Source organism: Mauremys reevesii, linkage group 1, assembly GCF_016161935.1.
Source record: "Mauremys reevesii isolate NIE-2019 linkage group 1, ASM1616193v1, whole genome shotgun sequence".
Taxonomy (NCBI): Eukaryota; Metazoa; Chordata; order Testudines; family Geoemydidae; genus Mauremys; species Mauremys reevesii.
Window position 1 is genome coordinate 190,521,768 of NC_052623.1, and position 24,797 is coordinate 190,546,564.

Genomic DNA, 24,797 nt, shown 5'->3' on the forward strand with positions numbered 1-24,797 from the left:
CTGCAACAAGCCCCTGGTTCTGCCAGCGGGGATTCAGGCTCTAGTCCCCCGATGCCTCCCCCAGCCCCCCATCCAGGGCTTAATTTGTCCCCAGGCTTGGCAGGGCTGAGTAAGTCTGCTGTGAAAAGTGATACTTGTATGTTTGTTAATATCATTTTTCACAGCAGACTTACTAGCTAGCAATAAATAAATTACAATGATTTGGACATGTATATGTGCATATTTATTTGTTTTTCCTAATGCTAATTACCGGTAAGTGTTTTAGGAAAAAGTGTGAGAGCGACCACCAGTAAGAGTTGGTGGCCGTACTCTGAGGCCACCAAAAAATTTGCCCTGAGAACCCCCAGTCCAGAGGCAGTCAGTCCTCTATTGCTCCACTGCATTTTAGTGCATTGGAACTTATAGTGAAGCTTCACTCTGCTATAATTGCCTCTATGTGCTAATCCCCTTGAAATGCAGTAACGATTGCACAACAAGTATTAATGGTTGCATTCCAAGGGGATTAGCCCCTCCCCCTCTGCACATTTGCCAATACTCTGTATAGAGAAGTATAAGGAAGAATTCCTGGCTCCTGCTCTTGCTTCAGATGCTCCCAACAGACAGTGAAGAGGAGTTTGTCTTCCTACAGCTGCTCCCCTCTGGGAGTGAAAATATTGCTTTCCTAAGGCCTCCCACTCAGCTTCCAGTATCCCTTGCAGCTGCAGAGTGTAAACAGAAGCCTTGCCACATCTAAAGTGACAGGCTACTGTAGAAAGAAGAAAACAGACACCTGTGTAACATGAGATAAACATGTCCGTGAGTGTACATCCTATGGGAAATAAACAGGCGTCTGTGTATTATACCAGAAAACTCTCATTCGCTGCTTAGTTTCTTGTGACTTGCAGTCATCTGTTCCTCTTTGTTTTTAAATGTTCAGCCTGATTAACGTGTTAGAAATATATCTAAGACATTAGAAGAACTTTAATGTGGGGCACCTATGAACATGCACCAGTTCTCAGCCTGTTGAACAAGCATGATAGTGTCACTTTCAAGATGCCTGACATTGAAAAGCAGCAGCTGGTTCTTACACCAGCAACAACTTGTTCAGACCACAATTCTCTGGAGACCCTAATTGATTATGAGAGAATGTAAGAAGTAGGCAAATCGCATTAACCTACAGAAAGAGAAATAAGCAATCCACTGGTCATTAATAATTTGACCTGTTAATTCCACGTTGATTTCTGATATAACCTATTTTGCTGTCACAAGTTTCACAGGTTTACAGTACCTCGGACTGTATGTAGGAAAACTCCAGAACTTCTTTTCAAAGCACACACTCCCAAAGTGTTGATTTCAACCAACTTCAGTACTTTATTCTCACGTTTATACAAACCTCACTATTATGTATTAGTTTGACTTATTGTATAGGCATGGTGAACACCTTGAGACTACTGTGATCCCTGAAACATTTCTATATTTCAGGTTCTCTTCCTTGTTTCTCTCACCTTTTCTTTTAGGAACTTTTCCACATATTTAGTTGTGGGGGCAAAACATTAAAATGGGTGTGGGTTTTTTAAAAATGTTTTTAAAAAAAATCAAAGCCCCAATCAATAGTTGATTATGTAACTTGGTCTTGACTAAATGCCAAGAGGCATAAACCATATTGCATACTAAAATTGCCACTGAAGTTTTAATAGCATTGTCTATTTCTTGTCTAAACAAAGGCTGCATTTTGGCCTACAAGTAGTTACACAGTAGCCTTGGATGAAGTGATCTTTAATAGGGTCCATGGGCAAAGACCCACACTCATACACTCCTCTATTGGGCTTTGTCAGCTTACCTTGTTTTTGTGGTAGAGTAGTCAGAACAGGTCCTATTAGTCTGACTTTTAAAAAAATCTTTCCGTTAAAGATGTTGAGCTGCTTTACAAGCATTATTCTCACAAGAGGTCTGTGAGGCAGGTATTATCTACATTTTACAGACATAACATGTGACAGAGAGGGTAAGGTCACAAAGCAAGTCAGTGGCAGAACCACAAATGGAATCAAGGAGTCCTAACGCAGCGTTTCTCAAATGCGGCCACCCGTGGCCACATGTGACCAACAGGGACTTTTCTGGGGCCATAGCCTCCTGGGCTGGGGTAGAAGGGGCAAAGTAGCGGCCCCGTCCCCTCCCTGTTGTTCCTGGATGCCCTGCCTTGGTGTTGGTTGCTGGGGCCGCCAGCAGGGGTTGGGCCCTGCCCCCCTTTGGAGACATCTGGGGCACGACCCTGGAGGAGCAGGCACCCAGTGAGTTCCCCACATTCCCAGGGGGCAGTAGGGCTCAGGCTTTGGGGTTCAGCACTGGGATCAGTACCAGGTTTACCCTGGCACCAGTGGGTCCATGGCTGTGGGCCCACACTCAGAAGGGGCCACGGTGTCCAGACTGTGGCCCCACCTCTCCAACCCACTCTACCTGGGTTCTGCCCGGCTGTGACGGGGCGGGACAGCCCCGCACTGGTACAGCAGGGGTTAACCCTTCTTTGCTAGCAGAGGAAGCCACGCCCAGGAAGCTCTGCTGGGCATGCGCCAACTGGCAGACCGGTATAAAAGCCTGTAGGTCTGCTCAGTCTGGGCTGGCCACTGGGGGAGAAGGATGCAGACCGTCAGCTCCTGCAGAAGGAGAACCCATGAGCCTGGACCGGGGCGTCAGCCGAGCAGAGGCCGCCCCGGGGAGGGACGCCGGCTGTGAGGGACCTACGGGGGAACCGCTCCCACATTGCAGACGTCTGGCTAGACAGGGTAAGGAGTGACCCAGGGGGATTGTTGAGACTGACAGCCTTAAAGCTGCAGTACTGCTCGGCGTGTTGCGGGCGGATCCCCGCTGAGCGGGCGGCAAGGAGAGCTTGCCACAAACAGGGCCCTGGGTCGGGGCTCGGCGGAGAGGGCGGGCCCGAGTCCCCCTACCCCACCCCTTAAGACCCTGCCCCGAAGGGGGTGGTTATGGACTCCGGCCACTAGGCCGTGCTACCCCGCTCCGAGGAGGGGGTTGTTGGACTCCGGCCGCTAGGCCGTGCTACCCCGCCCCGAAGGGGGTGTTTATGGACTCCGGCCGCTAGGCCGTGCTACCCCACCCCGAAGGGGGTGTTTATGGACTCCGGCCGCTAGGCCGTGCTACTCCACTCCGAGGAGGAGGTTGTTGGACTCCGGCCGCTAGGCCGTGCTACCCCGCCCCGAAGGGGGGGGTTTATGGACTCTGGCCAGTAGGCCGTAATACGCCGGCTACCAGGGGCAGACCGAAGGACAAGTGAGTGGCGCGGCGCTAGGCCCCCAGCCCGCCCCTGCCACAAGGGGGTGCTGGGGTGCCAGACCCGTCACACCGGCCGAGGCCCCACCCAGCACTCACTCCTCTTCACCTCCCTCTCTCCCGCCAAACCCCTGGGGCATGAATGGTGAGCTGGGCCCCTCCAGGCATGTGGGTCCTGTGGGAGCCTGGCCAAGGCAGGCCGTGCTCCTGCTCTGTCCTGGCTGGTTGTGCCGCTTCCGAGGGGCCAGAGGGATCCCTGACCAGCCCCAGCAGTGCTGCAGGCTCAGCCCATGCATGGACATAGTCACTTCAAGCAGGCGGTGGCTGGGGAGCAGGAAAGGTGTGGGGGAGTGGGTCTCTGGAGGGTCTGGGGGGGGCACTGGGGGTTCTGTGAGGGGTTCTCCTGGGGGAATGAAAACAGATCGCCTGCAGATGTCTTTGCTTCCTTTCCAAAAGTGACCAAGAAGCAAAGGGAAGGAGGTTGCAGCTGAGAATGCCCATGGGCTTAGTTTGGGGGGCAGTGCCCCCAAAACAGAGGTGAGGCATGGGGGCACACGGAGTCACATGCCACTGCCTCCCCCTCCCCCTTTCTACAAGCACAGAGCTTCCCCTGGCTGAAGAAAGAGGGTGCTGCTCAGAAGATGCCACTTTCTGGGTCCTAGTGCTGGTTGAGCTCCTCTTCTGTGTGCTGGGAGCTATCCTGTTTTCTGTACAACAGTGAGTGCCTATGGTATGGTGGGGTGGGGTAGGGTAGGGCAGGGCAGAGCCAGGCTGAGGGAAAGAGGCAGTGGGGAAGGAAGGGGGTGGGGTGGGGAGGAGATGGAGCAGTGGGGAAGGGGCATGGAATGGGGAAGAGAAGGGGATGGGGAAAGCGGGGGCAGGGGGGAAGCTGGAGCCCAGCATGTGGCATCTCCTTGGCAGAAGCTGGGGCTCCCCTGTTGAGCAGGCCCATCGAACCCTCACCCTGACAAGCCTCACCTCCCCTGCATCTGTACCACCCCGATGAGCCCCCCCAGACACCCTCCCCACAGAGCCCCAACAACCTGCACCTGGACCCCCACCCAAATGAACCCCACTTCCCCTGCACCTAGACCCCCCTGCTGAGCCCCAAACACCTTCACCTGGATCCCCTGAAGAGTCCCATTGCCCCTGCACCTGGAACCCCCCAATGAGCTTCTGTGCATCCATATCCCCCCCCCACTGAGCTGCCTGCACCCAGATTGCCCCCCAGAGAACTCTCTTACCCCCATCTGGATCCCCCCCACAATAAGTCCCTCTGCACTTGGATCCTGCTGCCAGACTGAGCCTGCTCACCCACACCTAGTGTGCCTGGCACAGGGGGGGCAGGGCCCCAGGGTGTTTCTGGGGCAGGCCTGGCCCTTGCACTGTGTCAGGTGCAGCCTCCCTGCTGAGTCCCTGTCCCATAGTGGGGTGGAGGGAGGCTGCAGGGTAATCTCCCATCTCCATACAACCACTGGCCTGTGCTCCCTACTGCCATGGTGGAGCCTCCACATTTATTTATTGACAAATAAAACTTGCAGGTTTTTAAAATATAGTGAACAGATTTTTTTAATTTTTTTGGTGCAGAATCCCCTCTGGAATATGGGGTGCTGTGCAGCTGTGATGGTGGGACTGCAAGGAAGGTGGTGGGCAGCGGGGAGGTCTATGGGTAAGCGGTGTGGTGTGCAGGGTGCTGTGCTGTTGTGGTGGGAGGCCAGCAGGGGAGGTCTCTGGGAGGGGTGGGGGCTGGGCATAGAGATCTGTGGTGGAGGTCTCTGGGCAAGGGGGCACTGGGCATAAGGGTGGGGCATAGGGCAGAGGGGCAGTGTGGTGCGGGCCCACCCTCAAGGGGAAGGGGCATGCTGGCAGCACAGGGCTGGGCTGGCCAGTGTGCATCTGGCAGCTGCAGGTTTGTGAACAGTTTTGTAAACAGCCCTCCTGCTGGGCTGTACAGAGCAGGGCTGCTCCCGCCGTGCTGTGCCTCATTGCCCACCCTTCACTGTGGAGACTGACCATCCCACCTCACCTCCCTACACCTTGCCCCACCTTGCTGCAGGTATGTTTGGTGCCGGGCCCACAAAAAGTTAATCTGGCCCTGCTTGGGGTAGCAGGCTCTGGCCATGGAGCTTTGGGCTCCAGCTGCACAGCAACAGGCCCCAGACCGTGGGGCTTCAGGCTCTTGCCCCCAGTGCCTCTCCTGGCCTCCCATCCAGGGCTTAGTTTATCCCAAACTTGCCGGGGCTGGGTAAATCTGCTGTGAAAAGTGATACTTGTATGTTTATCACTTTTCACAGCAGACTTACTAGCTAGCAATAAATAAATTATAATGATTTGGACATGTGAATGTGCATATTTAAAGCTAAGTAAGTAAATGTGAGAGTGGCCATCAGCAAGAGTTGGTGGCCGCCCTCTGAAACCACCAAACCATTTGTCCTGAGAACCCCTGTCCTAACATCTAGTTCCTATCTACCCACCAGGCAACATTGAGGGAAAACCTCCTCTCACTCAGCAGTAACCCCTACAGCTGCCTAAGAAGCTTCACCGGGAAGTTCCAGACTGTCTCATCCATTCTACTCAAACTGGAAAGATTACATGCACAAGGCTGGTAATGAGAGTTAGAATCTAGTGGGTAACTGGGAGAATGACTGGGGGTCTCTAGAAGTAGGATTAGCAACAGGGAGAATTTTTAAAACAAACATTTTCAAATCCATTACTTTTACTGGTTTGCATGTTAACCATCATCATAGCAACAAGGTCCTTTTGGTTAAAAATTAAATAAAACAGCCTCAAATGACAGCAAATTAGCATTTCTCTGGTCTCTCACTACTAGGGTGACCAGATAGCAAGTGTGAAAAATCAGGACAGGAGGTGGGGGGGTAATAGGTGCCTACATAAGAAAAAGCTCCAAATATCAGGACTGTCCTTATAAATCGGGACATATGGTCACCCTACTCACTACCTGCATGCCTTCATCCCAATCAGAGCACAAACCCAAGTGATACCAACTACCCATTACACTGATCTGACGCAAGTTCTTGTTTTGGAGAAGCCTTTGAACCAACTCCAAGAGTTTAACCTTAGAAATTGATTAATTGAGCTTCTCAGCCGTGATGGAACATAAAACAAATAGTAGTCTAGTCTAACAAGGTCTCAGACCATTCAGCACTTGAAATATTACACAGAGGAACAGCATTCAAGGAGAGAGTAAGAGCCTGCACAGCTAAAGTCTGGGACCATGGGAGTTCTGGGCTGCTGACACCTCCACATCACCACAGGAGGCACTGGCTAGGTTCCCACAGGAGGACCATGTGAGGCTGGGCCCAGCAGGAAATACTACCCAGCAGGACCTGAGTGGCAGCTCCTTGCAGCCCACTGATTGGCTGGGACTGGTACTTAAACCAGAAGCCATGCCAGAGAGTTGTCTGAGTAACAATACAGACTGCCTGCCTGGTTTCAGGGAGAGATCCCAGACTCTGGCTTCTGACCCTGCCTGATTCTTGGTTTATTCCCAGGCCTATCTCAGACTCTGACCTCCAGTAACCAGATGCTGCATGCCTACTGATTACTGGTTTGCCCTCTGGCCTGTCTTGGACTGACTCTCTGGTACCTGATTCAGCCTGACTCCTGCTCTGATTGCCCAAAAACCACTCATAACACTCTAGGCTACTCATTCAAATCTGGTCCAGATATGCAGCAAACAAAAGGTTAATTATCCAATGGCTATTTGACAATTATGAAAAGAGATTTAGGTATCTCAGTCCATTTGCTAGTGGACAAGTGTCCACATGACAAAGAACCACCACCACAATCAGCAGAGTTTGTCTCCACTCTCAGCAGAAGGGCTAAGGACTGAATGAACAAGGAAACCTGTCAACCACTGGTGGGGGCTTCTCCAAAAGAAGGTTGAGAGAGGTGTAGGAAAATCTGTAGTGCCACCACCTCTGCTAGACATGTTGTGTGAATTTAAAACTTTCATTTTTCAGGGCTGCTAATCCAGCACCTTTCACGACAAATTAACTACAAAAACAAAAGAATTATGAGTGTTTTATTAGATAATTGTAAGAGACTGCCTTCTTTTGTGGAGAAGAGCATACAGAATTTGAAGTGTTGAGAACAGAACTCTACGTATCTGAACCCCAGATCCAGCATTCTTCTTAGCTGGATTTATAACAGGTCAAAATCAATCTATTTTAGGTAATACTTTGAAAATGTATCAACCCAAGAAACTAAAGTCTATGGCACCCTCTTGTGGCCAACAGTGATACAGCAATTTATTAGAGTTTGGATACTTCGCACTTTTGTTACTGGACAGGAAACACCAATGTTGTAAACAGCTCCAATGAGTATGTTTTGCTGTGTAGAGAGTCTTTAGGGAGGGAAGCATGACTCTAAAACATGACACTGTTAACTAGATGACTAAAGGAAGGCTCAGCTTGGATTTATTTATTGTTTTGGGCAACAGACTTACTACTTTAGGTATAGCAGTACAAGATCAAAGATACAGCATTGCCTCAAATACAGTAATTTAAACTGCAAAACTAAAAGACGGTTACTCACCTGTAGTAACTGTTGTTCTTCGAGATGTGTTGCTCCTATCCATTCCAGTTAGGTGTGCTGTTCTTCAAGATGTGTTGCTCCTATCCATTCCAGTTAGGCGCGCACACACCTAACTGGAATGCACAGGAGCAATCACTCGAAGAAGAACTGTTATTCTGATCCATTTCTCTTTTGACATGTTTATCACATACTCTGCAGTTCTTAGATCCTCAAATGAAAGGTGCTGTAGAGCACTTTGCAAACAGTTAAAACATCACATCTGTGAGCTACATAAATATGACCCCATCTTACAGATTGGGAAGCAAAAGTAGCGAAGTCACACAGCAAATCAATGAGCAAAAACAAGAACTACAAGGAAATACTGTCTCTTGGTTAATTAAGGTGCCAATCCGAGACTGACCTGGACTCAATTCCTGATTCTGATATAAACATCCTGTGTGACTAAGCAAGTTGTTTAAAGTCTCCGTTTACCTCAGAGTCCTATCTGAAAAGTGGGGATATTTTCCTGGCTCACTATATGTTGCAAGGATAAATTCATTAGTATTTGGAATATACTTAGGTGATGTGGGGGCAGGAAACAAGTAACTAGCCAGAACCCAAAAGTTTGAATTTGGTCTCTCGCTCTATTAAGACTAACTGTTCTCAACATTTTCTGTGCTGTAACCCAAAGCTGCTTTTGCTTATTGACCAAAAAATGATTTTAGTGATCTATTGGCACTAGAACATTTATGTAAGATTTGTCATTACTATCCCTTAAAAAAGTAATGAGGAAACCAGAGGTTTTACTGGATTAGCACTGCGGACCTGTGGGGTGGGCCGTCGCTACGCGCAGCTCATGAGACGCCTAATGGTCTCGGACACTATTCGATGGTCTAGAGACATTTACACAGAGCACATCACCGGCCACCGTCAATACCGAGAGTGAGCCGGCGTGACTTCGTGCACCCACAAGGGAGAAGAGACCTGTAAACCTCCCCGTTGGACTTTATCCCCTGAGCCCTGAACCAACCGAACTGAACTCTGCCTTGTGAGGGTCATGCATTCCCCATTATCCAGCCCGCTTACTTATTTATGCCCACGACCGTCTATAACCTGTATGTATGAGTGATGTACCCCCACTGTCTCTTGACTGTATCTTGAACTTACCCACGGTATACCCCGCATTGGGGACACTGCAGACTGTATATGTTATGTGCTGTACAATACCAAAATACTAGCATCCCCCTATACTCTGTATGTCACCCCCGATGACCAAGATCTGACGTTTCAAACTCTCTGTATCGTTTATTTTCAAATATTACTTTCAGAAAAAAGTATCTTATACTAGCTTGGATTCCAGCCAACTGTCCTATCTTAACAGTGACCTGGTGAAAGCTTTTTCAGCCCAAATATTCTACGAGACCTATAGCCACACTAGCACCTTAAGCTAGGATCTCTTAAGTACAGCTGGGAGGTTCCCATCTGGTTTCTATCTTATGTTCCTAAAAGGCTTCAGCCAGTCACTTGCAGGGGTCAAGAAGGCTTTTTCCATTATTCCTCTTCCCCATCTGCCCTGCTCCCAATGTACTGGGGGAGGAGGGTTGATCTCCTTCTTCTGGAGCATCAGAAACTGGGGATGGGACACTGGATGAAGTAAGCCAGAGTTTCTAAGGTGGCACCAAGCATTCTCTCTCAGGTGCTTCTCTGGCTTGTTCCTTCTTGCTCACTTGTTCAGGGTCTAACTGACCACCATATAGGTGAGGTCAGGAAGGACTTTCCACCAAGATCAGACTGGCAGCAACCTTGGGTTTTTTTTTCCCTCTTTCCTCTACAGCACATGGGTATGGGTTATTTGGTAGGATTCCCTGCCACTGCAGGAGCCTTGGTCCTACCTATTCTTTGCCTGTAGCACATAATAGTTTAGTCTCCTGTTACCTGTAATATTTTGGTCTAATTTTGGTCAATTGGTTTAGTGTGCAGGTGCTATTGGTGGCTCGTGAGATACAAGTCACACTAGATGATCTGGTGTTCCCGTCTGGTCTTAAATTCTATAACTAGTCCTGAAGATCCACGCCCCTGGAAGCTCAGAGGCCTACACTGGGCACCTTTGATAGGAAGAATGCATATGTGGCCAGATACTTCTGGTTGTCGTATCATGCTTTCTAAAAGAAGCATTCATCCTAGTATCCTGCCCCAAGTTCTAGTGTAGGCCAAAATCCCATTACTTATCTAAAATTGCTCCATAGACTGTACTGGAAAAAAATATTAGCCAATTTATCCTAAACAATTGTGTAATATTACTGGAAGGTAGTAACAAATGGTTCCACCCCAACCCACAGAACAGCAAAGGAATCTGTGTAAGGAGAAAAGACTAATATGAGGAGACTGTCATGCTAGGCGGGGCAAAGGAGAGAGTATAACTGCTTACAGATCTTAATAGAGAACACTCAGGAGTACAGTCACATTTAAGGTTTAACGAGCAAGATGGTGACCCATTTCAGTGATCAACTAAAATGACAGTTGTTAAAAAAAGAAAAAAAGATCCCTTTCGTGGAAAAATGTAGTTTTAAAAAACAATTTAAGGGATCAGAACTACTGAAAACATGGAGAGGGTTAATATACAAGAGGAGGAAGATGAAGACACTTTGATCACTACTAGTAAAATACAGAGCAACGGGTTTAAGTGAAAAACAAAGTCATGAAAACAAGAAAATGTCAGCAACGAGGACCATCAGTGGAATAGTTTTAGATGTGGTAAAATATGGAAAGAGGAATGGTCAAAATCAGACTTGTTGCTTATTAGATCTAGTGTTGACCCAAAGAGTCCCTCCCTTCCCCAATATAGTACATCTCCTCGAGGTCTTGGTTTATGTGAATGAAACCTTCTCCCCACCCCCAGATCAGATCGCTCTCTAGACCACCACAAAGTGACAGCATTAATGTAGGGAACGAATAAGGAAGCTGGAGGCATAAAGTCAGATAGATTAGGACAAGTCAGGCTTTGACAGAGCAGCTCCCCCATTTCTTCTGGCAAATAAGATACATCCATGAGCAACAGCTACATGGCAAGAACGGGGGGTGGGGGGGGGGAGTGGGAAAAAATAGTAAATCCTGTGAAATAACTAAACCAAACACCATTTACCATAAAAATAGATTTTAATTGTTACAAATGCCCAGCACCAGATGCTGTTCACACAGAATAAAATACATTGAGTCATAAGTCACTCTCCTGAAGCACAAGAAGAGCATCCAAGGACTTCCATTAGAATGGATGCAACGAGTCCTTCTGACAATTTAGAGTTACTTGAGAGCTCTCAAATTTTTTAAAATATATATTTAATATAAAATTAGTCGCTCATTCTGCATCTAGAGTCAGCATTATCTATCCAACACAAGTCATTTCCAAATTGCAAGCTTCCTCAGTTCCCAATTAGTTTACCAAAAGTGTTTCAAAATGTAATAACTTGGCTAGATTTTCCCTTTACAAAGAAGGGAAAAGAGTAGTTTACCTACAGCAGCCTGATAATTTATCAGAGATAATCAAAGTGATTTATAAATCTTCCAACACTTTATATGGTAAATAGTAATACAGCCACCCTATAGCGAAGAAGAGAGGTTACACAATTTAACCATGCACACTGTTCTATTTCTGTGCCTGCTACTGACTCACTTAAGACATCCTGATTCTCAAGTCCCTTGCTCTAGCCACCAGACAATACTTTCTCATTATGAGTTCAATTTAAATTAATCTGCTGAGGTGGTCCTTTCTGACACTTCTTGTGAATTTAGCACTTGGGAGATCAGATAGGACACAAATAGAGGTTTAATTCTGTAACTCAGTCCCGCTTGACGGAGGGACGCTTAAAGAGCAAAGAACTAAGTTTTTCATAAGCGTTTTCATTGACTAATGTGAACTAAGACCACTTCCAAAGGATGAAACGGCTATATTACATTTCATAAACCTCCCCCCTTCACTGAAAAGTTCCTTCTATGCTTTAAAAAAAACTGCCCCACAAACTAATTCTATTGTTGGGAGAAAATAAAGTTGTTTGGCTATCAACTGATTAGATTTATAAAGCAAAAGACTTTTCTTCATGGATTCAGAAGTTAGACGCTACTAGTAAATAATGGACCCCCTTTTCACAGTGCCTACACTAAATTCACAAGCCAAATGCTATGTAAGCGATGAGTGAGTGAGCGGAGGAATTCCAGAATGAAGACTGGATTTAACATTCATATGGTGAAGTTTTCAGTAGCAGAAGAATTAGTAACTGACACAGTATCAGACATTTTCACTATTCATAGCATCTTATTTCTAAAGAATTAAGGGCACACAAGCTTTTCCCAACTTAAGGCTATGTCAGCAACTTGTCAGGAGCCTGAGGGATACATTTAGTTTTCATAAGAGACACACTACAGCAGTGATACTCAGACTGAGGTTTGGGAGCCAGGAGTGGTTCTTTAATGCATCTCCTGTGGCTCTTTGCAGCACAATATTAAAACATTATGGATTTCAAATCTAAGTTATTAGCCAATCAGGATGCTTTTACTATGTTATTAACCAATTGTAGACTATCTGGTCAATCATTTTGCTGTGAGAATGAGAATAATTATATAAAATGGTAAATGAAACAAGGAATTCACACTACTATGGCTCTTTTGGGTAACGTTGATCGCTAATTTGGCTCCTGAACCACTGAGGTCTGAGTATCACTATATTACAATGATGAGAGCTATACAAGTACCTAAACAGGAAGTGTTTCAGACTGCAGCTGTACTCATCAATAATGTGCAATCGAGGTTCCTGGAGCCTTCAGGTTCCCAGCAATTCAAACTCCATCTTGATGCAAACAGTCCATTCCATATTCCAGATGTCATCAGCCCTGGGCCACACTGCAGAACATAGCTGGGGCAGAGTAAACTGTAACCAAAGACTATGACCCAGAACATAACTGATATTTTAAGAAGTTCTCTCTTTCTAGAGAGCCCACAAACAGAAATGATTTAATTAAGGCACAGAAGTGTGTAGAGCTGAGCTAATACTCAAGTAGTTTTAGATAAACTTAGCCCTTTTCTTCATGCAGACAATCCACAAGAAATCATAACCTGAGTTATTTATTAGTAAGGCTGTGAGTCTGTCACAGGGGTCATGGATTCCATGACCTCCACAGCTGCAGCGGCCAGTGCGGCTGACCGCAGGGCTGTCCAAGCAGTGGCCCCGGGGATGGCCCCAGAGGCCATTGGAGAGTAGTCCCCGGGGGACTCAGAGCAACAGGTGGCCAGAGGCAGTCACCTCCCACCGCCAGAGCAGGGGCCAGCCTTTGGTCCCTGAATCCCCCCAGAGCAGCAGCACCCTAGGAGCACCTAAGAATTACTCAGGGGTATTTTTAGTAAAAGTCAGGGACAGGTCACAGGCAATAAACAAAAATTCAAGGCCCTGACTTGTCCATGACTTTTGCTATAAATACTGATGACCAAACCTTAGCCTTATTTATTAGACATAATTATTTAAAACCATACAGATTGATATTTGTAAAACTTTTTTCTTCTCAGACATATGATTTAAACTGTGCTGATTAGTTGTGATTAACATCAGTAGCACTGCTAGAAATAGAAATTTGACTGGGTACCAATTTATGGTAGATGGGCAATGATGAGAGAGCTTGGCTGGGCTCCACACTGGAGAAGCAGCAGCCTGTTTCTCTATTCTGTAGCTGACGCCACCTGGCTCTGATCCCTGCCACCACTGGGTGCACAGCACTCCACCCTCCCCAATCCCTGGAGTCTATAAGGTGTCTTTACATGATCCTGCAGGGCAGCTGTGTTCCCCCTACTAGTAGCTCCCCCACAACCCTCCCCCTGTTGGGGGAGGCCGTTGCTAGCCAATCCAGAAAAGCTAGGGAGAGGAGGGAAGAAAAGAGGCTTTCCATTTCCTTCTCCATTCCCTATAACGGGGAGGGAGGGGATTCACACTGGCTCAGATTTGGGTAGGCCTGGGTGTGGCCCACCCATGGCTATGCCCTGATTAACACATTTTCCTCAACAGGAATACTCACGTGAGATTTGGAAATTCATTTGTGTGATCATTCTTGCCAGTAAAGGCTCAATCACACAAATGTTTGTGAGATGTGAATACAAACATGCGGGAGTATACACAAAGCAACCTCATTAAAAATTGAGCGCATTTGTGATTATTTTTTTTCCGTATTAACTCAGCTCTAGAAGCGAATGAGAAGATACTCTCGCTTGAAACAAAGCATGGCGAAAGGCCGGGAAGTTAGTTTGTATGTCGATAATATCCAGGATTTTCCTCTACCTACAAGAGGGTAAAAATAAGAAAAGTTATTAAGTTGAATGTATAGGTATGCTTTCAGGTAAAAAAAAGTTATATCAAGAGAACTTCATTCTGCAGCCTTCTGTGTCATAGAACAAAGGGTATGTAGCAGGATTTGTAGACACCCCAGTATTCTGATAAGAGAGTTTAGGCACTGTGTATGACTCTTGAAGATTCTGCCTCAGAATATACCGGTTGCTGGATTAATGATCTATCAAACAATAAGAATCACACCCTAGCATAAGTGCATTTGAGTGTTCTCACAATTCTTAACCATTACACCAAACAAGGTATCTTTCCATCCTGCACTTAATAAAGAGACAGCACTGTCTCTCAGTGCTCCTTCCAAAGGAGCCTTCCCCTTGGAAATTATATTTAAGTTAGAGGTACAATTACAACTGTCCATAATGATCCTTCTTATAAAGGAAAGTGTCCCAAACTTTTGTATTTCACAACTTTTAGTAGATATACCACCGGCTAAGATTACAAGTGGGTAGAATTCCTGCTTACATAACAAGAAGTGCATACAGAAGGGTGAAAGGAAGGAAACTATTAAAGGGAAAACCTGGTCTCTCTGGGATCGATCAACAGGAATATTCATATTATAGCAATTTCTTTACACTAGGGACCAACATCTACCTAATAAATCACTTAGGGGAAAGATATGACAAACTTAGAGACTTACTAAGGTGTGACATTATAATATTCTTGTGGAGTCACAGTTTTCAGTCCACCAAAGTAGTCCAGGACCCAGATATTGGTGATGTTGAATTTGGCAAAGAACCAGTTATGATCTCGAGGCCAGCTTGCCATCTCAGGGTGTCGACTGAATAATGCTAGCTTTGCAAAGACAGCTTCTGTATCATTCACCTAACAAGTAACCAGCAACATATTACAAAAGATGTATACTTCATTAATAAAAGACAAATTTAGATGAATTTTAATCAACTGCCAATAAGAATATTCTACTAACACGATAAAAAATACGTTTCCTTCCCAAATTATAGTACCCCCACATCCACCCAGAGACAGGGAGGGTTCACCAGATTAAGGTTTGCCCCAGAAAGCTAGAAACATGTACCAACAGGATTTCCTTTGTAGCATGGGTATATCCACCATTCTAAGTATCACCTCTGGAAATTAACAAGCAGTAACTCTTATAATTAAGAATTATCCAATGAGAGAAATAATATCCATAGAAAAGCACTGCACCCTGAGTGATGTATGATAATTTAAAGTGAGGAGAAAGATAAATCCCATGAAAGTTTGAATTTATTCAATATTATTTCTTTAAAATATCAACTAATGCCAAAGACTATATCTGTTGAAGAGACCAATCATTTGGTAATGGTGAGTAAAAAATAATAGAGTGCCATATAGCAGCTTTGCAAGTTTCATTGTAGGACACTCTGTTTCTTTCACCTGAAGAAGAGCAGCCTTCTTGAGTATGTTTACTGGATATCACTGACACTTGTTTACTTACTAGTTTGATCTCTTTGGAAATTAAGAATATTTGATATTCCCATTGCTCTTCTGGCCACAATAAAGTACTACTTCAACTCCAGATTAAGTTCTTTCCCCCATAAGAGAAAAGCTAGTTTCAGACAAAGAATAGTAAGGTAATATCTTTAAGAAGAGATAATAATTTTGCTTAGGTACAAAGATTGGCCCCAGACTGAAACTGTTTGGGAAAGTCAGAGGTAAATCTTTGAGACACTGTAATGAGACTAGGTGATGGTAGTCGTCTACATGGTGGGATACTGCGCTTTACAGAGGTGCAGTTTCTAAAGCACACTAACGTATTGCATGTTAATTGGTCCAGGTAGACCCTGTTCGTGTGCACTACATTAAAGCGCACCAGCAATGTTTACATGGAGCAATTAATGTACAACACAGTGTGCTTTAGAAAGGACACCTCTATAGAGCACATTCTACAAGAGCTGAAAAAGGTGATGCAGTACCTGGTTTAATTCTACTTCTCAAGTGGATAACTTAATATTGATACAGAAACAACTTTTAGGAAATACAGGGTAGGGAGCAGGGATGGTAGCTTCATTATTTGGATAAACAAGTAAGTTTCAGCAAAAATCAGAAAGTTATATTAGTTCCTTTAAAGCTCAGGGACTCTGGCAAAAGATGTCAAATCCCTGTCTGAAGAGAGAGCAACCAGCAACAGTAGCTATTCATTTATGCAAACTGCAGCCTGATGGTAGTGTCTTTTGTAAATAGTTCTGCAGTGGTTCAATAATTTACTGTGTATTAAATACACGTTTATCATGCATATTTTTGGGGGCCATCTCCCTTATTCTTGTATCCTCAAAGGCTGAAGACTGCATAGCTTGACTAGATAAAAAAGAAAAAGGGAAAGTAAGATTAAGTACCTAAGCTGGAAAGAAACTGAACTAGGAAAAACAAGGATGGAACTGCAGATAGCAAAGTTTATGAGATATTTTGCTACCGAGGCTAACACTGATATACAGACATTTATGGGTAATAGTGGCAGTAAGCAGTCTAAACAGAAAAAGAGACCAGTGTGGTTTTTGGTTGCACATGCAGCAGTACCATATCATACATCAGGGATGTAGTAGAGCAGTGGTGGGCAACCTGTGCCCCACAGGCCACCCGTCAAGGCAACCTGCTGGTGGGCTGCAAGACAGTTTGTTTACATGACCATCCACAGACATGGCTGCCCGCAGCTCCCAGTGGCCGTGGTTCGCCGTTCCGGGCCAACAGGAGCTGCGGGAAGCCGCACGGGCCGCAGGGACAGTCAGTCAATGTAAACAAACTGTCTTGCGGCCCGCCAGCAGATTACTCTGACAGGCCGCAGGTTGCCCACTACTGTAGTGACCCTTCCAACATGGCTGATGCAATGTTCCTGGCGGAGTTGTATCTTCTGGGCACCTAATTATCAAAAAGATATTAAACTGGAGGGAGCTCAAATGAGTAATAAAAATGATGCAGGACTGAAGAATGGATTTACAAAGTATGATTGAAAGCTAAATGTGGGAACAGTGAATGAAGGGATTGGGAAAATATAATGTACACGTATCTGAAGGGCATAAACACCAAGTAAGGAACTATTTAGGGTATTTCTAAGAGGGAATAATTATCTGTAATGAGATGATGCTAAAGGCTGAATGACAAAGAGAGTCTACTGTCCCACAGAAGGCTGCTAAAACTAACTTAGGTAAATGGCAGGAAACAATACAGTACTGCACTGGCAAGATCAACAGATGATGCAATAGTTTTTCCATCTTTAAACTCCTACAATGTTATGCCTCATACTAGCTGTTAACCAAGCAAAGTGGTAGAAGCCTGGTCACTTAAAACTGGACTGAGCACTTAAAATAGTATCAAGTTATTTTGCACTGACAGAAGATTGGCTTAGATTTGTTAGTTCTTAAAAAAAAAACAACACAGAAATTAGAGACTTCCCTCACTGTAGTAGCTCTGCAGAATTCTCTCTAGAGACTCTCAATGATACTTTGAGTATTGCTCAGAAGTTGTGAATTAATCTACCAATGCAAACTATGAGCTAGCTTGCTATATAGTCAAAGAGCTTAGCCTGAATCATTAGATTAGTTTGAATCTTTTCTGTCAAGTATGTAATGTTACACTTCTGTACAGAAGTTCTTAAATTTTTATTCTCTGTTCACTAAGGAGTATTGCTTTGTACACAATACTGTCTTGTTCAGTGCAGACTTTCAGTTGTTTACCTTATCAACAGTCCCAGAGAAGATAATGTGGGCACACAGGGGATTCTGGGGATCATAGCCTTTCTTCTTGCAATAAGGAGTCTGTGCCAAAGACACTGTTAGGGAGGCATTTGCATCCACCTGAAATACAAGCAGTAAGTAATTGGCAAAGCTGTCCCAAAACTATACATTACATAACTAAGTTTGTTAAAAAAAAACTGATTGCAGGGTTGTCAATATCCCAGGAAATGCCAGGTATTGGTGAATACCAGGCTAAACCTGGTTTAAAATAACTGCATCAGTGTCCAGCAAGTTCAGAATGCATCTTTTCAAACATCCATTCAAAACTGAGGAATAGGCTCGGTCTACCCACTACATCAAAGCTAATCTTCTGCTACAGAGTGCTGGACTGTAGTCTGCAACTCTGCATGCGTCATGCTTCAAGCCTACAAGTCTGCATTATTGGTGTTTTTTGTATCATCTAATGTTTTCAACTTTTGTTTATGCAATGCTGAAAACTGACATATGAGTCATGATATGTATAATTTCTTTGAGAAAAATACCCAACTAATATGTATAGACATTCCAATGTTCAGTATTACAGTTACATGTTAATATTACACCCCCTGCAGCTTTACTTTTCATTTGTACAATCCTAAATTAATCTACAAGTCTATTGTCTTATGTAACCGCAATCTGAATATGTAACTAAAACTAAGTGTAATATGGTGTGTTTGAAACAGTTTTTTTGGTTTTTTAAATGCTTTAAACTGGGACTAACTAGTTTTTCCTGGGGTTGTAAAAATCTTGATTCTATCTAGTAAAAACACCTCTGGTAAATACCCATCCCTGAATGATTGTCACAAAAGGTATTTTCAAATTAAGTTCCAGGTAGTACCCAAACTGCTTAGTGAGAAGAAAGTTACCAACATTTGTCACCCCCTTCTTATCCTAGTTATATTATTCTTCTAAAACTACTTAATTTGAAACCCTGGACAGATGGCCCCTGAATAGGTCTGTAAGACCACACAGTTTAAAAGGTTCTAACAGCAAAATTTGTCTAATGTACAATTAGAGGCCTCAAAAAAAATGGGCCTCATTAACACTTGAATTTAATGTATGATCTATATATCCTCAACTCCATCGATGTTTGAAACTAGTTTTAAAAATCCAGTTTAAGTAAGGAGTGTTAAAATCTACTTGAAAGCAACTTCAACTGTTTAAAATAAAAAGCACTCAATTCTATTCTGGTAGCACAAACATATCTGAAAGACTTACTACCTAGTTTAAAAAAAAAAATCACTTTTGGCCTAAAAATAAGCATGACAGGTGTCTGTTCAAGAATAAATTAGAAAGGCCCAAAAGCTGACATGATGAAAATGCCTTAACTATAACTTGTCACACTTAGTGGCTGTCAACACATGCATGGAGATTTTTAAAAAAATTTTCAACAAATTAATTTGTTGAAATCATCAAGAAATTTACATAGAAGCCTTTGTAGTAAGAATCCAGATCAGGAAAATCAGTTTTGCTTCCAAAGCTAGATGTGGACATGGTAAAAGCCAGTATGCATTTAAGATACAGGTTATGGGTCCTGACCACATTAGCTATGTGGATGCAAATTCCTGGTATAGGTATATTGCATCGGAATCCAAGATACATTGCACTAATGCAAGCCCTGCCTTAAAATGGAGCAGTGCATCTATATCAGTGCACAGACCCCCTAGTGTAGTCAGGGCCTAACTGTATGTCAGGAAACAAACAATTCAACCGATGTTATGCCTCCAAAGGAGGGGCAGAAGAGGAATATTTCAAAGAACTGCATTCCCATCATGGAGTGAACATTCACATGAACTTCTTCATTTTCAATATTTATAAGACTATAACACCCTCCCCCCAATGTTGTAGTCAAATCACACGCGTAGCCCCTTACGCCCATGCAATGGGGTTCCACACAGGGGCAAAAGTCCATCAGTGCAGATCCAATTGTGGAGGGCTCATGTTTGTTTACAAGTCTGCTTAACCAATAATAGAAGATAAGCCTCATTCCTCTCAGCTTGGTTTCAGTTTACCAGGGTAGCAGTAATGGACTTCAGAGAAGGGTAAAATTTAATATCCAATAAATTTAAATGGCCCTCCAACTGATAAAGTAGAAATTAAGGCTTTTATCTCCTCAGGACAAGCTTCATATATAAATTAGGCCCCAAATGAATTTAGTTTTGTAACTGCAAAGATCTTTAGAGCTTTTAGCTAGAGAAGGAAGAATATTTGCACAAACTTTATGTAGGGCTGCCTAAGTTTCCAAAGCATTTCTTTGCTTTCAGAACCTGAAGTCTCCTTTCAAAACACTAGATTTAATATCATTTGACATTACATTTCACACCTCCCCCCAAACACAACTAAGAGTTCAATGTGCATCTGGGAAATTCCATTAGACTAGCTTATTTCAGCAAAAAAAAAATTAAGCGACCTAAGCATTATACAAGTTCCCACTGCATTTATGGAACTACAGCCATCACGAGACTATGACCGTGCAGATGCTCAAGTTACTCAAGTCCAAAAAGAGCTGAGTCATAGTTATTTGGTGTTATCTGCTGGCACAGGTCTCTATGTGATGGTGAACCAAATAGTTGACCTCTGTGCTGCAACAGCAGAATACAGATAAGAGAACACAACGTCTGTGGGGAGCTTAAAATCTATAACAGTGTAAAAACAGTTAGGTAGGGGTCATAACATGCAGTGTTTGATCAAGCCTCCATATTTCTTAAAACAGACAATTTCATAAATGAAATATTACAAATACAAATTAAAAGGGAAAAATGGTAACTACAAAGCATTCAACATAGCAGGTGAGGACTACAGACAGATAATTCAAGAGGCAAATTGGCATTAGTTATATGAGCAAAGGCTAAAACAAAACTTCATGCTTGTTTTGCCCAAGTTTTAGTTCTCTTTACAAGGAAAACAGGCGTGAAGAGCGGGGAAAGGATGTATTGGATTCTCCTCCAAATCTGTGTTTTTTAGACTACACTCTTCAATAGGGACTTGAGTGTGTGCAGACATGTAAAAATAAGTAACACCATCCTGAGTACTACATAGTTGAATAATTTCTTCAAACAATACCATCAGTATTGGTTCCTAATTTTTGGATCTCATGCTTCCAGTGGGAATCATGACACACTTCTATTACTTTTAAATTTAGTCACTGCTATTACTTCTGTAAATAGTGCAGAAAGCCTCTCCCGTCTACTCCTCTACTGCATTATACATACAACCAACTGCAGCTATCGCCTTAAGTGTGCTAAATCAGTCTAGTTAGTTCATTCTTCACCAAACCAAGAAAGAAGTTTGGAAGGACCTGATTAGGGACTTTCAGTGGTTGCTACTCTGTCTGCTCTCATATGCCTTTTGTTTCAACTATAAATGTGTAAGCAGAGTCAGGATGAGCTCTACCCTGACATCTGGTGGTAAATTATGGGGAGTGTGGAAAGGAATTTCAGGTATTTGCATTGGCATTTCAGTTATTTGCATTGGCACTCCCACCCCACTTAGCATGGACCACAGCAGCCTGGGATGGTTATTTTGACAGCTTTGGGATCCCCAATTTCTTTGTTATTGGGGCAGGAGGAATAAAGTGGTGTCACCCTGATTATGTGAATGAGGAACTATGAGACTGCTTTATGACAAAGAGTCTTACCATCAATTAAGTAGCACTTGCTAGACAAGGGACATGGGTGCCAAAACCCAGTGAAAAGAGAGAGGTTGGAGACTAGTGTGTGTACTTTGTGGTATGGGCCCCTTTTGAGGGCTTGAAACACCCATTGCACATCCTCCTCTCTCCACTGTTAAAGAGCAGAGCTAATTTTGATTCCACTTGGAGTCCATCTAGAGACAGCTGAGCTGAATTCACATTGGGCCAGTAGTGCACCAGCACTGGGGCTCCCCTACTACAAGCTGAAATCACTAAAAGAGCTAAGCTTACTGAGCTGAGATCACTGAGTGCTGTGTTAACTAGTGCGGGAGCCTGAAGATCTATCGCCAAGCAGCTAGCAGAGCAGTTTGCAGCATGTTGGAGCAGACCATGGAACAGTGAGCGGAGTCGAGCGGTTTGTGGGGACGACTGGAGTGGCATAGCTGGTGTACTGGCGTTGGTTATGGGGAAGGCTGCAGCAGAACTCCACGGAGAGGCGGAGCAGTTGGCCCCTGGCCCATGTAAGGTGCCCCCCCCCATTTCTACCCATGCTAGGGGGTAAAACTCTGCAGATAAGCTTTCGAACTCTGGGGTAGCACTGACCGAAGACTTTTGGGTTGTTGGACTCTGGGGTGATTGGACTTAAGACCCTACCAGGGAAAGGACATTGCCAAATGTACTTGCAGGTGGGTTTTTGTTGCTTATGGTTTATGTTATAATCCTGTTTGTGGTTTCTTCAACGTGATGCCGCATTGTTTCCCTCCTTTATTAAAAGGATTTTGCTACACTCAGATTCCGTGCTTGCAAGTGGGGAAGTATTGCCTCCTAAAGGCGCCCGGGGGTGGTGGTGTGTAATTGTCCCAGGTCACTGGGTAGGGGCTCGAGCCGGTTTTGCATTGTGTTACTGAAACGGAACCCCTGGATACTGAGCCCGGCCCTTGTTGCTGCCAACTCAGAGGGGCAGAAGGGTTACAAATGAATTAAGTAAGTATTTGGTCTGAGCATCTCTTAAGCTCTTCAGGTACATCTAGACTGCAAAAGACTCTGAATCATGCCAACTCACTTGGACTCATGGAACAGGGCTAAAAATAGCAGTGTATATGTTCCCATTTGGGCTCTCAAACCATGTGAGAGGATCTCTGAGCCCAGGCTCCAGACCACTGGTGGGCAACCTGTGGCCCATCAGTCCGCCTGCTGCTTCCCGCAGCTCCAACTGGCTAGGAACGGTGAACCGCAGCCACTGGGAGCTGCGGGGGACAGTGCCGGGGGATGATCAACGTCAGCAAAATGTCTTGCGGCCCGCAATCAGCTTACCCTGATGGGCCGCATGCTGCTCACTGTCTGCCCACCACTGCTCCAGACCAAGCGGGAATATCCACATTGATATTTTTAGCCTCGTAGTGCAAGCCCAAGTCAGTCAATCTGGGCTCTGAGACTAGCTGCCTCGTTTTTTTTTATTTTTGTTTTCCTGAAGTATAGACACACCCTGCCAATTTTTCAGCTCAAGTCCTTTGTGGCTCATTTGGTGCCTATTCTCCCCTTTCTGTTCAGTGCCCCCTCTTAGAGCTTCAGCAGTTTCATCTATTGGTGCATTTTTGTCATAGATGACCCATGACATGTTTGAGGAGAGTTGTCTAGAGATTACTTTTCTGACTGCTTGTAACATTCCACACTGATACATTAAGGGGATCTACAGAACCTTCTGCCCCACTCAGAGGGGATAAAGCTTGATCTAGCAGCAGAGGGGACTGGGTTTGCTATTTCAGGCTACAGGGGAGCTACTGCTGAGTATGCCCTTTCTCCCTCATTTGTGAGTGTTGTTATACCCTTGCTGCGATATCCTGTGTACCCATGGCACACATGCCAGTTGTGAGCAAAGTTGCGTCCAGCTTTGCTCACACTGAACGGGTCTCAAGCATGCCAAGATTGCCAATTGCCTTTGAACAATAAAAGAAGTGTTGAATGCTTGATGCGTTGCTGGTCAAGCGCTATAATATTTTTAGTCACCAGTCCTGTACATTTAGCAGCTTCACTGTCTTCACTTTATTATGCTTCTGATATTTCCAGATGTTGTATTCCATAACAGCTATTTTAATCAGCACTCAAGTCATAGTAGTCACAGAGAAAAGAATGTTCCAACTCCTGAACAAAATATCACATACTACAAATATATTAGCAGAAAGTAGGTTAGGAAGTTAGCTCAGATATTTGAAAAAACAGTCTAATTCATATGCCAATATCCCTACTTTTATTTCAAATTTTCACACATTAATATTTGCAGCTTTTGCAAGGATGCTAAGCAAAGGATCATTGCAATAGAGGAGTGATGATTCTTGCCATTTCCCCATACCATAAGATGATTATTAACTTGCTTATTATCACCAATTATGGAACTTGTTGGGCAAGGATGTGTGCTAGTAACATCCAAATTAAGACAGATCTCAATATACATTTCCTTTGCTGCTCAAAGGCAATTGGCAATCTTGGCATGCTTGAGACCCGTTCAGTGTGAGCAAAGCTCTCATGTGTATCACAACTGGCATGTGTGCCATGGGTACACAGGATATCGCAACAGGGGTATAACACCACTCACAAATGGGGGAGGAAGGGCATACTCAGCAGTAGCTCCCCTGTAGCCTGAAAGAGCAAACCCAGTCCCCTCTGCTGCTAGATCAAGCTTCATCCCCTCTGAGTGGGGCAGAAGAGACACACCGGCCTAGATGAGCTCGGTCATTGCACTGACTCACTGAGGGACACCGGAGCGCGCGGAGAGGGCAACCGGCCCCGCCGCGAGGGGGGGCGGGGAGAGAAGGGGGGGACAGGCGGCCCCGCCGCGAGGGGGACGCTCCAGTAACGCGGACGCGAACCCGCCTCCACGGACTGGGGTCCGCGACCGCCCGCCGCGCCCAGCCCCATTCCTGCGGGCCCGGTGCCACCCACCTCCTCCAGCCGCCCCGCGCTCACCTGCAGGTCCTGCACGGACACCTCCAGCGCGGTGAGGTAGAGGTAGGGGACGCCGCTGCCGCGGGGCCCGGGCGGCCCGTCGCTCAGCGAGAAGACGTTGGCGAAGGGGCGGCCCCGCAGCGGCTCGCGCGCGGACAGCGTGGCCAGCGCGCCCCAGTCGCACTGGTGAACCACGTAGCGGGCCACGCGCGCCGCGTCCTCGTGCGGCGGGATCCCGGCCCCCCCGCCGCCCAGCAGCGCCAGCAGCGCCCAGGGCAGGAGCAGCAGCCGCATCGTAACTAAGGTCGTAACTAACCCTGCTGGCAGCTGGTGG

The 24,797-nt window shown here is 45.1% G+C and overlaps 1 protein-coding gene and 1 long non-coding RNA gene across 3 annotated transcripts; one reads left to right on the plus strand and one right to left on the minus strand.

The window, feature by feature from the left end:
• The first annotated feature begins 2,698 nt into the window (after positions 1 to 2,698).
• LOC120387956 lies at positions 2,699 to 6,996 on the plus strand. Its single transcript, XR_005590455.1, has 5 exons — positions 2,699 to 2,759; positions 3,867 to 3,981; positions 4,852 to 4,933; positions 5,742 to 5,869; positions 6,247 to 6,996. It is a non-coding gene; the product is annotated as an uncharacterized LOC120387956 (long non-coding RNA).
• Positions 6,997 to 12,201: 5,205 nt separating this feature from the next.
• On the minus strand, positions 12,202 to 24,792 carry CREG1 (cellular repressor of E1A stimulated genes 1). 2 transcript variants are annotated; one of them, XM_039521640.1, is made up of 4 exons: positions 24,485 to 24,789; positions 17,851 to 17,970; positions 14,820 to 15,004; positions 12,202 to 14,116 (listed from the first exon to the last, which is right to left on the minus strand). In XM_039521640.1, coding segments are annotated over exons 1-4 (579 nt in total). In that variant the 5' UTR covers positions 24,758 to 24,789; the 3' UTR covers positions 12,202 to 14,115. The 2 variants fall into 2 exon arrangements, with proteins under 2 accessions (XP_039377574.1, XP_039377581.1); XM_039521647.1 differs by lacking the exon at positions 12,202 to 14,116 and having other exon boundaries at positions 14,819 to 15,004; positions 24,485 to 24,792.
• Between the last annotated feature and the right edge of the window lie 5 nt (positions 24,793 to 24,797).

Coding starts and splice junctions, on each gene's coding strand:
- CREG1 (XM_039521640.1), bottom strand. CDS start 24,757: ATGCGGCTGCTGCTCCTGCCCTGGGCGCTGCTGGCGCTGCTGGGCGGC. Junction 17,971..24,484: donor TGTCCGTGCAGGACCTGCAG/GTGAGCGCGGGG, acceptor CTTGTATTTCAG/GTGGATGCAAATGCCTCCCT. Junction 15,005..17,850: donor TCTCTGGGACTGTTGATAAG/GTAAACAACTGA, acceptor GTTACTTGTTAG/GTGAATGATACAGAAGCTGT.